Source organism: Entelurus aequoreus, linkage group LG24, assembly GCF_033978785.1.
Source record: "Entelurus aequoreus isolate RoL-2023_Sb linkage group LG24, RoL_Eaeq_v1.1, whole genome shotgun sequence".
Classification (NCBI taxonomy): domain Eukaryota; kingdom Metazoa; phylum Chordata; class Actinopteri; order Syngnathiformes; family Syngnathidae; genus Entelurus; species Entelurus aequoreus.
The window spans coordinates 22,177,545-22,192,364 of NC_084754.1; the positions used below are offsets into that span (position 1 = coordinate 22,177,545).

The 14,820-nt window shown below is 39.1% G+C and overlaps 1 protein-coding gene across 2 annotated transcripts in view; it reads right to left on the reverse strand.

Moving 5' to 3' along the window:
- Positions 1-14,820, reverse strand: part of itpr2 (inositol 1,4,5-trisphosphate receptor, type 2) — a 131,075-nt gene that overhangs the window by 50,076 nt on the left and 66,179 nt on the right. For both annotated transcript variants that reach the window (XM_062035595.1, XM_062035594.1), the window contains exon 38: positions 1,059-1,158. In XM_062035595.1, coding sequence (XP_061891579.1) covers positions 1,059-1,158 — 100 coding nt within the window. The remainder of the gene's footprint in view (positions 1-1,058; positions 1,159-14,820) is intronic.

A 14,820-nucleotide genomic window follows, 5' to 3' on the forward strand; every position in this document is an offset into this window, starting at 1 on the left:
CCTTTCACAACAAACTCATTCAACTGAATGGAAATGTTTTTTGTTTTTTTTACAATGGGTTAAGGCAGCGGTGGGCAAACTTTTTGGCTCAGGGGCCACATTGGCTTTTGAAATTTGACAGACGGGCCGGGCGAGCACATCTAATATTTGGTGGGCCGGATTAAAAAGACCAATGGGCCGGTTGTGGCCCCCGTGCCGCAGTTTTCCCATTCCTGGAGCTGAAAATAGTTCACCTCAAACCGTTCTCAGAAAGCTTAAAATAGAGAATTTATCAAAATGTTTTGGGGGAAAAAAGGGCGTTAAATCAAACCATTCATTTAATTACAGTAGCACCTCAGTTTTTGTACAAAAACAGAAGCATTTTACCCATAGAAATAATGCAAATCCAATGTGTTTGTTCCAGACACCAAAAATATGAACACAAAACTTATTTATAGTGAATAATTTTTGTTTTACATGCAGAAAACAATGCCAAATACATATAAATGATGAAAGGAAATGCAAGTTATTTCTTGAATTTAATAATGATTCCCATCTTCTTAAAATGCTGGCAATCGTCATGTATCCAAGAATGCCTCAACTGTCTGCTCTCACTTTAATTGCATTATCTAATACATATACTGTACATGGATGCGCTAAACAGCGCTTTACTGCACAACAAGTCACCTTGACAAAAATCTGCAACACCACAGGTGACTGCTACAACTCGCAACTTTGTTTGGCTCAATGTTGGATTAGTTTGAAGTCAAACTCAAAGCACAGACTGAGTCACCAGCTCGTGGGAATTTTTGTTTGAACACTAAATTGTAGAGAATGACATTCGAGTGCTCTGGCTAATTTGTTAAGGGCAATGTTTAGCCGTATGATAGCAATGGAAAATTTTGACAAAGTATTTTCATGAATCTTACAAAAGGTAAGGCGTACAAAAACCGAAGTACCACTTTATTTGATTACATTGTTTTCTGTGGGTTTTTTTTTTTATTAAAGTGTGTATACAAATAATGGTCTACACTAAAAATGGAGCACAACCTCAGCCATGTTTAATTGTGGTTCCCTACCTCTGACGAAGTCAGGTGTGCTGTTGCCACTTCCAGCCTTTGCAATAAGTCTCGGATTTCCAAAGTAACACGTGAGGAGATCCTCTCTTAATTCCTTTCCCTGAGTGGAGAGAAAACATACTGTTAAATCTACAGTATATCATCATAGCTTGCATAAACACTGAGATCATCACCTTTTAACATGGTTAAAGTTTGATTTTTTTTATTTTTTATCGTCCAATACGACATAAATAAAGAAACTGACCAAAATGATGTGCAAATGTGGTCAGATGTTTAAATATAATTTCATTATGGGCATGAATGTCATATGTTATTATACAGTATATTGGTCTATTATCATTTATTAGATTTTTTTAATGTGTGGAACGATTGTACACCATACATTTTCAATGATTTTAAAAACAATAATTGGGTGCACAAGTTTGTATATTTGGGATTTTCACAAATTTCCACAGGTTCAGAGGTATAAATACAGGCTCAAATATACTGTATACTGCACATGCATCCCCACTAAAAGTTGGTCAAATGGCATAATTCAGGCTTGTAATGTAACCAGTCTTCTAGGCAAAACTGGTCAAATTGATTTCAAACAGGCTCTTGGCTTTTAATCAGTCGACAGATGTGCTATAGTGTCAAATTCAAGGGCCTGAGGCCGAATCTAGCCTGCCACTTCTTATATGGCCCGCGAAAGCTTAGAAATAATGTCCATCAATTAAGTTCTTGATCTTTCCATCTAAATGTATTAATTATTTCACTTTGGACAGAAAAATGGTATGTAATTGTATACATTTTTACTTTAATAACGTCTGATCATGCAACAATGATTATAGTAACATTTATTCTAAAAAATGTTTGTCAAAATAACAATAAATGCCTTAATATCTGCTTGTCATCCTGACAAAAGATTTCAAGCAAGTTAACCGTCGATGTGTATGTTAAAAAATGAAATGCTTGGCCAATTGGGCAATATACATTAATAATCATATACATTTATCGTTACAAGTGGCCGTCTGAGGGCAGCCAGAACTGCAATGTGGCCCTCAATGAAAAAGATTTTGACACCAGGGTAGAGTTGAAGTTGGTGCTTTGTGAAGGCCATTCCAGAAGCCTAATGCTAGCCTGCTTTAGCCATTCTTAAAACCAGTTTTGATGTATGTTGGGATCATTGTCATTTTAGTCGTCTAAATTGTGTCCAAGTTCCAGCTGTTGATTTGAAGTGAATTAGAAGAATTTGGAGGAGGCAGCCCCCACTCACCCCATTCTTTATTATTTAATCCACTTTGTTCTACCATGATGCTACCACCACCATGCTTGACAGTTGCTACAATGATGCTACCACCACCATGCTTGACAGTTGCTACATCGTTCTTGACTCCTCCAAACATACAAAAATGTCTCAGAACGCAAGTGAGACAAAAAAAAATCAAACTGAAAAGGGCTATTAATACATTTAGTCTTGTTATAACCATTTGTCATGTACTCGGACAAACCTGTGCGGCAGTGCTGTTTGAAAATAAACAGGTAAGAAGTTATGTGATCACACTCAAAGATTAAGACAGTGGATCTCAATTGAGAAAGAACATGCATGTATGATAGGCATGCTCATAAATGAAATTATATGAAAATATATTAATTTCCTTTACACCTCTAATGTTTGTTTTCACTTAAACCATACCACCAATACTAGGAAAGATGTATGTATTAAGTTGAAGCCAATATTAATAAAATGTACAAAATATGTGTTAATTAAAATTTGTATATATTGTATGCACTGCATGTACTGGATCAGCGATTTTGTGCCCTGGTAAAATATTCTAATTTGACTTAGTCTGAAGATGAGTATTTATTTACAGTATTACAAATAACATTTGTTCATCTATGAATGTTGTGGAACAGTTAATAGCTCTTCCATTAGATGGGCTGAAGCACATAATTGAGCTAAATCATTACTTGGGTATATATATACTGTTTGTGACATTTTCCGAAAAAATATAATCTCCCTCTTTGTTACGTTTATATTTTGTTATTCTACTGTATTCATTTTAATACAGTATATCTGACAGTTTTTTCCTTTATTTAGTAGTTGTTTTTTAAATTTGTTTGTTTAATTTTTATTTATTGTTTTATATTTTTTGTAGTTTTTGTTTTGTTGGAAGGAGAAGGGTGGGTGAATGATGGAAGGTTCCACTGTAAAAAAAAAAAAACAGGAAAAAAATATTTTTATATATGCACTGTGTTGTACTGCATTGTTAATGCTCAATAAAGCATATTATAAAAAACAAATGTGCCCTATCACAATAAAGGTTGTACTAGATGACTGTCTTAATTTGACAAAAGTAAAATCAGATTGCCCGCATATGGTTTATATTCTCAACAGCTACACTACAAGACACCGCAAACAGTTTCAACATAAAGTTGAGGGAGGAGACAAATGAGCCAATGTCATGCCTCACTATCACCGCTGGCTAGGTGCAGTCTAGCAGAAGATGTGGACGTGCACATGCAGCTAACGCTCTCTGTGTCAGTAAACATCTCATCTGCAGTCAGCGGAGACACTTGTCTGCCTGCACTGTCTGGCTGAGTCTGCGCCGGCACACACACGCACTTCTATACAAACTGAAGTCGAGAATCCAGTGAGCCAGCTCGTCTCATTTTCATGCAGCAGTGCGCAGATAGTCTGTGTGCAAGTCCAAAAAACGACATTACGTTCTCATCCCAATGCGCGCTTTCCTACTTATTGCGGCTTTAATTGTCTTTTACTTCTGCTCTTTTCGAAAACTAGCTCGTTTTGAATGAATTGCAAAGAGTCAAGATTAGAAAGAGTGAGAAAAAAACTCCCTGGGTTTTTTTTTTGTGCTTGCATTCACCTCCCCTCTGGGCACTGCAGTCTGCTGGCTCGCTCTGCAGTAAGAGTGGATGGGAGGCAGGATGGCAGCAAGGGAGAGTCAGCTCCGTCTGACTCATCTTGCCGCTTGCTGCATTGACGACAAAACCTCCAGTCAGGCATGTAGGAACCATGAGGGGAGTGATGGAAATAGAACGTGTAACTGATGACATTGTGTAGGTTGGAGGAAGAATAAGCGCGGGACAAACAAAAACAAGCATGGACTAGATTTCGGTGGGAGTTTTAAAATGTGCACATGCACGCCACACTGCGGCCCTGGTGTTCATAGCTAATGGTCCCTACCTCTGGCTTCGTAGCACACAACACTTTTACCCTCCCACTCCCCTCCACAAAGAAGTACAGAGAACAAGAAAAAGAAGGAGACGGTGCCCTTTGTACTTGGCTTCACTATGGCCAGACAAGGTCAGTTGTCTGAAAGACTGAGGCCACGGTGGAGCAGACAGTTAGCCAAATAAATGAGGCTCGACCCAGGACCTTAAAAAAGGGTTATTCCAGCTTTTTGTTACTCCTCCCACAAAAAATAGAGACACTTAAGTGGTACCTAAACATAGGACAAAGGACATAAGGACTGACGATATTTAGTCAGCTTCAAATCATTTACTTGTTCAGAGTCTGCCAGTTCCATTTTACAGCAAAGATGAAAATCAGGAAATAAAGACACAGACAAGATGTACAAGTAAATCCATATTCAAAAATACTTACAATTGATTTATTAGGTATACTATTTTTACAAGAAGTGTCTATGAGAGATGAGGCTTAATTTAAAATACAATATGGGCATCAGAATTTGCAATGGCTTCTTGAGACACACAGGAATCGTGTTAACTGATTTCACAAAAAACACTTGTGGGATGTAAGACTAACAGTAACTTCTTGTATTTTCCTTCAAGTTCTACCAACATCTTTGGTTTGGTCTAAAAAGTCATAAGAAGTCATACATTACAGAACTAGAAAAGCATTCGGACAGCGCAGACCTCGAGCAGGCCCTTCCTCCCAATTAAGGGTGTTGCACCGATTCGATATTTGTGGTTGCCGAAACGATTCAGGTACGATCTTATTTTCTCATGATCCAAAACGATTCAGTGAGTTGGAATTGACTCCGAAATCTTTTAGCAAAAACAATTCAACCAGTGTGATTGTGAAATAAATAGTGGATACTGGACACTGCAGTTGAAATTTACAATATTACTGTTATTTCTTTAAAATAATTATGTATAAATTAACTATGGATACAAAAAGCAAGAAACCAGCAATTAATGTCCAATGCGTTCACATCTTATTTGAATAAAGTGTAACCAACACTTTAGGTTGAATTAACAAGAGGAAACTTTTTCTGCTCTCACCTTCAACACTCAAACAATTTTCAATTAGAGTACAGCTACTAACATTTTAACAGTAGATTTACCTGCTAAATAAAGTTTCCCATACAGTATCTGTTCTCCTCTCTGGTATCGCCGATGATGGACAGCGTCCCAGGTGTAGAGAAACATGTATGTCTCCTAATCCCTGTTGATGGTGTTGACCCCTTGGTTCCTAATTTCCATAACCTCCTTCATCCATCTTTTCTATGTATTTGTTTCTGATGAAATACTTTTCCTTGGCTATTAGTTGTTGTCGCTTCAATGTTATGTTCCAGAAGCCAGTGTGTCAACGTAACTTACTCCGCTGTCACTTCAGTTGTGTCGGTCGCGTCTTTTGAGACTTAAAGTTGTGTTGCGGCTTTAAATTTATGTGTTGTCGTTTGTCTTTGTTGTGGCTTTTGCTGTTGTGCTGTAACTGAAAGTTTTTGTGTGGTAATTAATAATATTGTCTTGAGGCGTTTGCGTTTGTTATGACCTTCCTCGATCAGCTATCGGCCATTTTTGTTTTTATCACTGATAGACAAAATAAACTTAACGTAACGTCCTTATTTTTAAAAGTGCTAAACTTCATATAAAGTCTGTCGTTCTTAAATCCAATGTTTTCCTTTTTCTAGTATTGATAAAATCGATCGATTCCCTTTTAAAACGAGCCTTGCTCGATACCTTTTAGGGATGTAAACAGGGCCGGTTCTAAGCAGGCATATATGAGGGGGCAGTCAGAAATGTGAAGGGGGCATCCTGCTCCAGCACTTTTTTTCTGTGTTAATACAGTAGTAACGTTGGCTTCTTCATAGAATTTGGTTGTTAGCTACAGTATGGGCCTGATTCGCTAAGATCCAAATACCACGCACTAAACAGCGTGTGCAATCTTTAAAATAGCGTGTACTATTAATGGCCTTGTTGCGTGTGATTTACTAAGACTGTGTGAACAATTGTAAAGTGGTGCATACCGCATTATTTAAATGAGGATTTTGCATGTACTTTACAGGGCATCACCACAGAGACACACTCATTTTCTGTACATTCATGTTATCATCCTCCTACCTGTGGCGTTTTGCTATGTTTTCAAACATCTACCACTTTTTATGGGCATTTTAGAAGCAGTGGTGCAGTGCATCTACATTGACATGATTTCTTTTTTTTAACCGCTGAAGGTGCATGGGAGAGAGGCTGCACTTACTCCTCTCCATACACATAAATGCATATTTAAAGAACTTTTTTTTTCATATGAGAAATATTTTAATGTTTAATGTTTTAATGAGCATTGTCATCTGTCCATCGTGTGTCTGTGCTGCACAAGCACTGATCCTGCAGCCGTGTGTGGAACTGTTAGTTTGCACAACTACTAAATAAAACACAAAATAGTGCTGGCAAAACGGTGAGGAGTGTTGATAAATCACATTGTGTGTGATAAATAATTATATTTGCATTTTTTTTTCCCAGTATTGTGGGCATTTTGATGATCAGCGCATATTTTGCATATTAATGAAAACAAGGACACAAAATGGATTGCACACCTGCTGAATGAAGAGACCCAATCCACTTGACACACATTTAGTCAATCAGCTTTGTGTGTGCTATCAAGTTTGCACGTTTTAGTACACGCACATGCAAACATTGATTAGATCAGAAGTTGGACCTATGTGTCCAACTCCAACCTGGAGAAGAGGATTGCACTTTGTCAGGCCTCTACCTTCACACCTGTACAACTTGGGTGTACCACCTGAAGACTAAGTTAACCACAATAAGGTGGCAATCTCTCAGGAGGAAAAATTTAAAATAAAAGTAAAATAAAGTATATTTCATCCACATGAATCAACTATCACAACATTTATCTTAATGCGATGGCCTAATTCTGAATTTAATCCGTAAGACTTTACACAGTCAATATTTACACAACTGAAAAGGTACATTAGTCTTATGCATAATACAAAACTAGTTCATCAGATCAGCTGAATCATGCCTCAAAGTTTTTGCATTCTCCACTTATTTACACAGAGTAAACTTAACAGCACTGCCTACACTCTAGACATAGTGATGTTTTTTTAAAGTTATGTTTTACTGTACAAACTAACAAGGGAGTCAACAGTTCCCCCTGTTCCTTTAAATTCTATTTCTTACATTGTGTTCTCTGACCAATAAGCATGTAGACACTTGAAGCGTGAACAAGTTCAAATTGTATAATAACGGTCAGACAGCAAAGCATGTAGAAAATTACAGTATGGGGAAGTTCACATTGACGCAAATAACGGTAGCCTACATATTTGAACACAACTGATAGCTCTTTTCGACACAACACCTGAAGCAGCAAATACACACATCTTTAACACATTGTTAGTGCAAAAATAAAACGTGTTCACAAATTGCGATGTAGAAGACGACACATGTTGAATCCACACCTTTTTGTTGTGGCGCTGCCGGTGAGACGTTTGATTTAAAGGCCTACTGAAACCCACTACTACCGACCACGCAGTCTGATAGTTTATACATCAATGATGAAATCTTAACATTGCAACACATGCCAATACGGCCGGGTTAACTTATAAAGTGCAATTTTAAATTTCCCGGGGAACTTCCGGTTGAAAACGTCTATGCATGATGACGTTTGCGCGTGACGTCAATGGTTGAAACGGAAGTATTCGGACACATTGTATCACAATACAAACCGCTCTGTTTTCATCGCAAAATTCCACAGAATTCTGGACATCTGCGTTGGTAAATCTTTTGCAATTTGTTTAATGAACAATGGAGACTGCAAAGAAGAAAGCTGTAGGTGGGATCTGTGTATTAGCGGTTGGCTGCAGCAACACAACCAGGAGGACTTTGAGTTGGATAGCAGACGCGCTATCCGACGCTGGCCGCCAACCGCATCGATGATCGGGTGAAGTCCTTCGTCGCGCCGTCGATCGCTGGAACGCAGGTGAGCACGGGTGTTGATGAGCAGATGAGGGCTGGCGTAGGTGGAGAGATAATGTTTTTATCATAGCTTTGATGAGGTCCCGTAGCTAAGTTAGCTTCAATGGCGTCGTTAGCAACAGCATTCCTAGGCTTCGACAGGCGGCACAGCATTAACCATGTAGTTACAGGTCCAGTGTTTGGTTCGGTGTCTCCTGATAGTAGTATTGTTGATCTTCTGTCTATCCTTCCAGTCAGGGGCTTATTTCTTTTGTTTCTGTCTGCATTCAAGCACGATGCTATCAAGTTAGCTCCGTAGTTAAAGTGCTTCACCGATGTATTGTTGTGGAGATAAAAGTCACTGTGAATGTCCATTTTGCATTCTTGACTCTCATTTTCAAGAGGATATAGTATCCGAGGTGGTTTAAAATACAAATCCGTGATCCACAATAGAAAAAGGAGAAAGTGTGGAATCCAATGAACCCTTTTACCTAAGTTACGGTCAGAGCGAAAAAAGATACGTCCTGCACTGCACTCTAGTCCTTTACTCTCACGTTCCTCATCCACAAATCTTTCATCCTCGCTCAAATTAATGGGGTAATCGTCGCTTTCTTGGTCCGAATCGCTCTCGCTGCTGGTGTAAACAATGGGGAAATGTGAGGAGCCCTTCAACCTGCGACATCACACTACTTCCGGTACAGGCAAGGCTTTTTTTTTATCAGCGACCAAAAGTTGCGAACTTTATCGTCGATGTTCTCTACTAAATCCTTTCAGCAAAAATATGGCAATATCACGAAATGATCAAGTATGACACATAGAATGGATCTGCTAACCCCGTTTAAATAAAAAAAATTCATTTCAGTAGGCCTTTAACCCCCTAGCATTTTCCCCCTAAATTTCTAAAATTCTACCTTTAGGCCATTTTAATTCATAGTTTCATTCTGCAACTTTTTGTTTCTTGATGTAGTAGATTAATACCTGCAACTTCTCAATTAACAACTCGAAGACAACTGGTCAGTTGAATGCCATGAGAATAAAATACCTAATGAATGTACGTACGCCCATAGGGACATTCATCTTCAAATATAAAAATGCACATTGTAAAAATGTTTATTTACTGCCACAATTTTCTAAAATCATCAAAAAAATATTCAATAACAGACTGGACAAATTCATAAATTAAAGCGGAACACTTGCAGAGAATTAATACGGTTACAGAGCTAATATTTCTTTATTGATGGCATTAATAGAAATAACAGCGGAAATTACCAATGCAATAGATGGAAAACAGTGTTTAGCACCTTACACAAGCGCAAGTTTGCAATGCACATCATAGCTATGCAGGGCTCTCAACACAAGAGCATTATTTAGGTTTCACCAACTGAAGTTGAAACTGAAACCAGTGAAATGCAATAAAATGTGTATCTGGAGAGCAGCAAACTGTAAAAGCGTATTCAAGGGTCAGAATGCATGCATGTTGGCAGGTCTGTTTGGCACTGATGTTATAAAGTCCCGTAAAGTCCCAAAGATTGACTGGTAGATCGCAATCTGGTCTACTGCATGGTCATGTATGTTATTTTATTTTCCAGCATTATATACATCTATGCTCCAAAGTATATTTTCGTTTCAACTGAAAAGACTGAATGTAAAAGCATACCACAACAAGACCTTTTTTGCTCACGTGCTTAGAGTAAAAGTGGCTTCATTCAAATGCATTACGGTATTGATAGTACAAAATGAGCTGTGTCAAAACTAATAATAACCCAAAGATGATGAGATGATGGAGGCATTTTTTACAACACGTCTCCTGCACCGTCACGCAAACATGTGCCTCTTGTCACCATGGAAACCGGAACATAATACATCCCAGCAGACACCTGACTGATGGATCAAGGACGACCTTTCTCCAGCCACTGAGATTTTGACAGGGACTTTTATTGTCAGCATTTTTGGCCTTTAATTAAAGAGTCCTGTTCAGGTGTGGAGGATCACGGAGTTCAAGCCTAAGGACTTCTACTTTCTGTTTTGGCTCAGATGACTTGAATTCAGATAAAGGTCAAGGCATGTCATGTGTGTAGAAGCTCATCCAGCCCCCTCCCCATCTGCCCATCACGTTCTGTGTAGATGAATTTAAGCCATGTTTCACTACTGCATGTCAGCGACCATATATGCATCCGTGCATGTGTGATGTGCTTAGCATCGAGAGGGTGGTAATCTGTAAATCTGCTTTGCCTTGGGCAGGTGGTGTTAAACTTGGCAAGTGAGAAAAAAAGAGGGGGAGGAACAAGAACAAACCGTGCGACTGACATGGAGTGTGAAAGGAAAAAAAGAAAGAATAGAAAATTGTGTTAGTGGCTAAAATAAATATTTTTTTAACCTTCAGTAAAGAAAAAAGTCTTGTTAGGACAATCTACAGAGTAACAATACACTAAATAGCACTTTAATGCAAATTAAGGAGACATTTTGAAAGATTATTGTCCCTAATTGAAGAAAAAAAGAGGGATATTATACGGTATGCTAACCATATAAACAAAGCACATAAAGCGAGGAAATGTGTGTTCGGTTGATTATGTCCTTGTCGTAACAATGCTTCTTGGCAATAAATCATATACTGTTGGAAAGCCTTATTTAATACCATTAAACAGGTTCAAGTTTATAAGGAACATGCATTTATGGTGTGATATAAAATTTGTTCCATTTTGTCCACTAGCGACGCTGAGATCATTATTCATGCGTTCGTTACGTCTCGTCTCGATTACTGTAACGTATTATGTTCGGGTCTCCCTATGTCTAGCATTAAAAGATTACAGTTGGTACAAAATGCGGCTGCTAGACTATTGACAAGAACAAGAAAGTTTGATCATATTACGCCTATACTGGCTCACTTGCACTGGCTTCCTGTGCACTTACGATGTGACTTTAAGGTTTCACTACTTACGTATAAAATACTACACGGTCTAGCTCCAGCCTATCTTGCCGATTGTATTTTGCCGATTGTATTGTATTGTACCATATGTCCCGGCAAGAAATCTGCGTTCAAAGAACTCCGGCTTATTAGTGATTCCCAGAGCCCAAAAAAAGTCTGCGGGCTATAGAGCGTTTTCTATTCGGGCTCCAGTACTATGGAATGCCCTCCCGGTAACAGTTAGAGATGCTACCTCAGTAGAAGCATTTAAGTCCCATCTTAAAACTCATTTGTATACTCTAGCCTTTAAATAGACCCCCTTTTTAGACCAGTTGATCTGCCGTTTCTTTTCTTTTCTCCCCTGCTCCCCTCTCCCTAAAGAAGGGGGAGTTGCACAGGTCCGGTGGCCATGTATGAAGTGCTGGCTGTCCAGAGTCGGGACCCGGGGTGGACCGGTAGCCTGTGCATCGGTTGGGGACATCTCTGCGCTGCTGACCCGTCTCCGCTCGGGACGGTTTCCTGCTGGCCCCACTATGGACTGGACTTTCGCTGATGTGTTGGATACACTGTGGACTGGACTTTCACGATATTATGTCAGACCCACTCGACATCCATTGCTTTCGGTCTCCCCTCGAGGGAGGGGTTACCCACATATGCGGTCCGCTCCAAGGTTTCTCATAGTCATTCACATCGACGTCCCACTGGGGTGAGTTTTTCCTTGCCCGTATGTGGGCTCTGTACCGAGGATGTCGTTGTGGCTTGTGCAGCCCTTTGAGACACTTGTGATTTAGGGCTATATAAATAAACATTGATTGATTGATTGATTGATTGATTGATTGATTGATTGATATGTGGGATGTGCCCAAGAAAAAAATATCATATTTTGTCTGCAAATGCCAAACATCTTATATTACTGTTTCTATTAAAAGGGAACTCCACTTTTTTTTTTAAATGTTGCCTATCTTTCACAATCATTTTGAGACTTGAGAGACAAGAAGACTGATGTATTTTTTTTAATGCATTGTAATTTGTAAATAAATATAAATAATAAAAGCCCGCTTACAATGGAGTAAAAGGGAGGTCCTCTATTACGCCCAAAAAGCCCTCAAATTACCATTCCAAAAGCGCCAAAATACTCTATTTATACTTTGTGACTTGTATATTAACCAAGTATTAGTGATATTAATATTATAAGCGCTAACGCAGACAAACTATTTATAGCGGCGCTCTGACCAGAGAGAGCTAACTAGCTTGTGTAGCTATTTTGACATCATCAGCTGGTGAGCCGCTTTCTAGCGTGAGTAGGTTTATTCTAGATCATTAATAATACTCTTTCACCTTAATAGTAGAAGAATCAGGACATAATTCAACAAGTTGGTCAACTTTGGCATCCAATTTAGACCTGAAAATGTCAAGAAAGACAAAAAGACGCTTGGTTCTACCTCCCTTTTTTCTTTGTGAGGATTATGAGTAATTCCCAATGACAGCAGACATTGTACAGTAAGTGTTAAGTTTTTTTATGTTTGTGGGCTCTCATGAAGTCTGCAGTGAGTAGTAATCAGTGATGTTGTGAAAGTAAAAAATGGACACCATGATGCGTTTGAAATTAATGCACTGCTGTATGTTCAAAATGAGCAAAATACCTAAATACTACATACATGTTATTATGAATGTGCCTGTTACTACGTTACATATACACCCGTGTATATAAAACCTTGATGGAGGTGTTTGGATGTTTTTTAAGGGCTTTATAGGCAAACTAGAGCTACTCCCATAAGCTCCATTGTGAGCGGACTTTTCATTGCATTTATTTACTATTTAGAATGCTTGAAAAAAAGACAAAGGTATGTGTGCTTGTCTTACATAAAGATTGTGAACGATAGGCAAAATTCCCCAAAAAGTGCAATTCCCCATTAACTCTTGTTCTGGACTTTTAGGAATGTTATGTTCAGCGATGAGTACAGATTCTGCCTATAGCAGTTGGATTATAGGGTCAAAGTGTGGCAGAGATGCTGAAAATGCTATGATGTACGCCATTTTTTGGTGGAGGCAGTGCGATGGTGTGAAGTGCAATCTCCCTCACTTGTAAAATGAGGCTTGTCATCATTGAAGCAATCTCAATGCAGAGAACCATTGAGATGAGATTTCGCAAACACTAGCAATCCCATATCTCCACAGTCTGGGACTGAATTCTATCCTACAAGATGACAACGCTCGCCCATCACAGAGCGGGGTTTGTCAGAGACTACCTCTAGAATTTAGGAATGAAGAAGATATGAGAATGAAATGACCTGACAGCAATTTTTACCTAAACCCTATTAAACACTTGTGGGATCAGCTTGAATGTGCTGTTCAGGCCAGAGTGACCAACCACACCACGTTTGCGGACTTGTGCCAAATGCTGGTTGACTTGAAAAATCTATTATATATCTATAGTATGTTTTGCTTATTCAAACTTCAGTCATCCAAAACACCAAACAAAAGTCAATGGCAAAGTATGATGTTTGGTATTAGCAACGAAGATATGGCAAACTTTTCATGGACGCAACACACATATTCAGCTTTGCTGCTCGTACCATAAATGCATGATCCTTACAAACGTGGCTCCGCTTAAAAGAGTTATAAACAGGCTTTCCAACGGTATCAGATTTATTGCCAAGAAGCCATGCTACAACAAAGACATCATTGATCAAACACAATTGTTTGTGCTAAAGGGACAAGCGGTAGAAAATGGATGGATGGATGGATGTTTACATTTCTGACACTCTATATTAAGACAATACAATCTTTAATTAGAAATATTGCAAGAAAGGCATCTAGTTCAAAATAAACTATTAGTAATTATACTTGGTTGTACTATGAAACAGCATAATTATGCAATGCATTTATGCTCAACATGTTTTAATTCAATATTGTGTGCCCGCTCTCAAGCCATCTGGAAACATTTAGAAAGTTAGCCACATGTTTCTTCCACAGAGACTCATGTAGAGGTTTGCCTGCTGACTCAATAGTGTTGAAACATAATCTAGACACAACAGAGAGAGAGACAGATAAAATAATCTAGGTGTGCTCCCAGAAAGTGATAAATTGAGACAAAGCCAAAAGGAAGTAAGGGAGGAAGAGCACGAGCAGACAGAGGAGAGACACGAAGGAGGGAGGGGAGGGTGTGAGTGAGAACACGATGGTCCACGTGACGTTGGCTCAGCCACTGCAGGCTGTTACGTAAATACAACCCCTGCCCTCTCTCCTCATGGACTGAGCAGCGAACGCTTCTCTCCAATCCCTCACTCTTACGCTCACATGTCTCCTCACATGGCTCGGTCGCTCCCTCTCTCTCTCTCTCCCTACTAACTCATCGCACCCCAGGGGAGCCACCAGAGTCTAATGCTAATGCTGTCAGTCCGTCTCCCTCTGTTTTTGTCTCTTTCTTTCTCATTATTTCCATCAACTTATTTTGCTCCCTCCTCCCTTCTTCTGTGCTGCTGTGAGGCTATAGCTCCACGCTCAGGGCTGCAAGGATATGACACAGAGGCCATGGAGACATGCTTGAGCACACACACCTACACAAACAGACATTTGCACTGCTGCACTGTCTAGCTTTTCAAACGCACTGTGCAACTTCTAAAATGTGACTTTCTACTACTAAAGTACCTACTTTAAATCTGGCCAAGTGTAAAACAAAATGACTGCATCAGC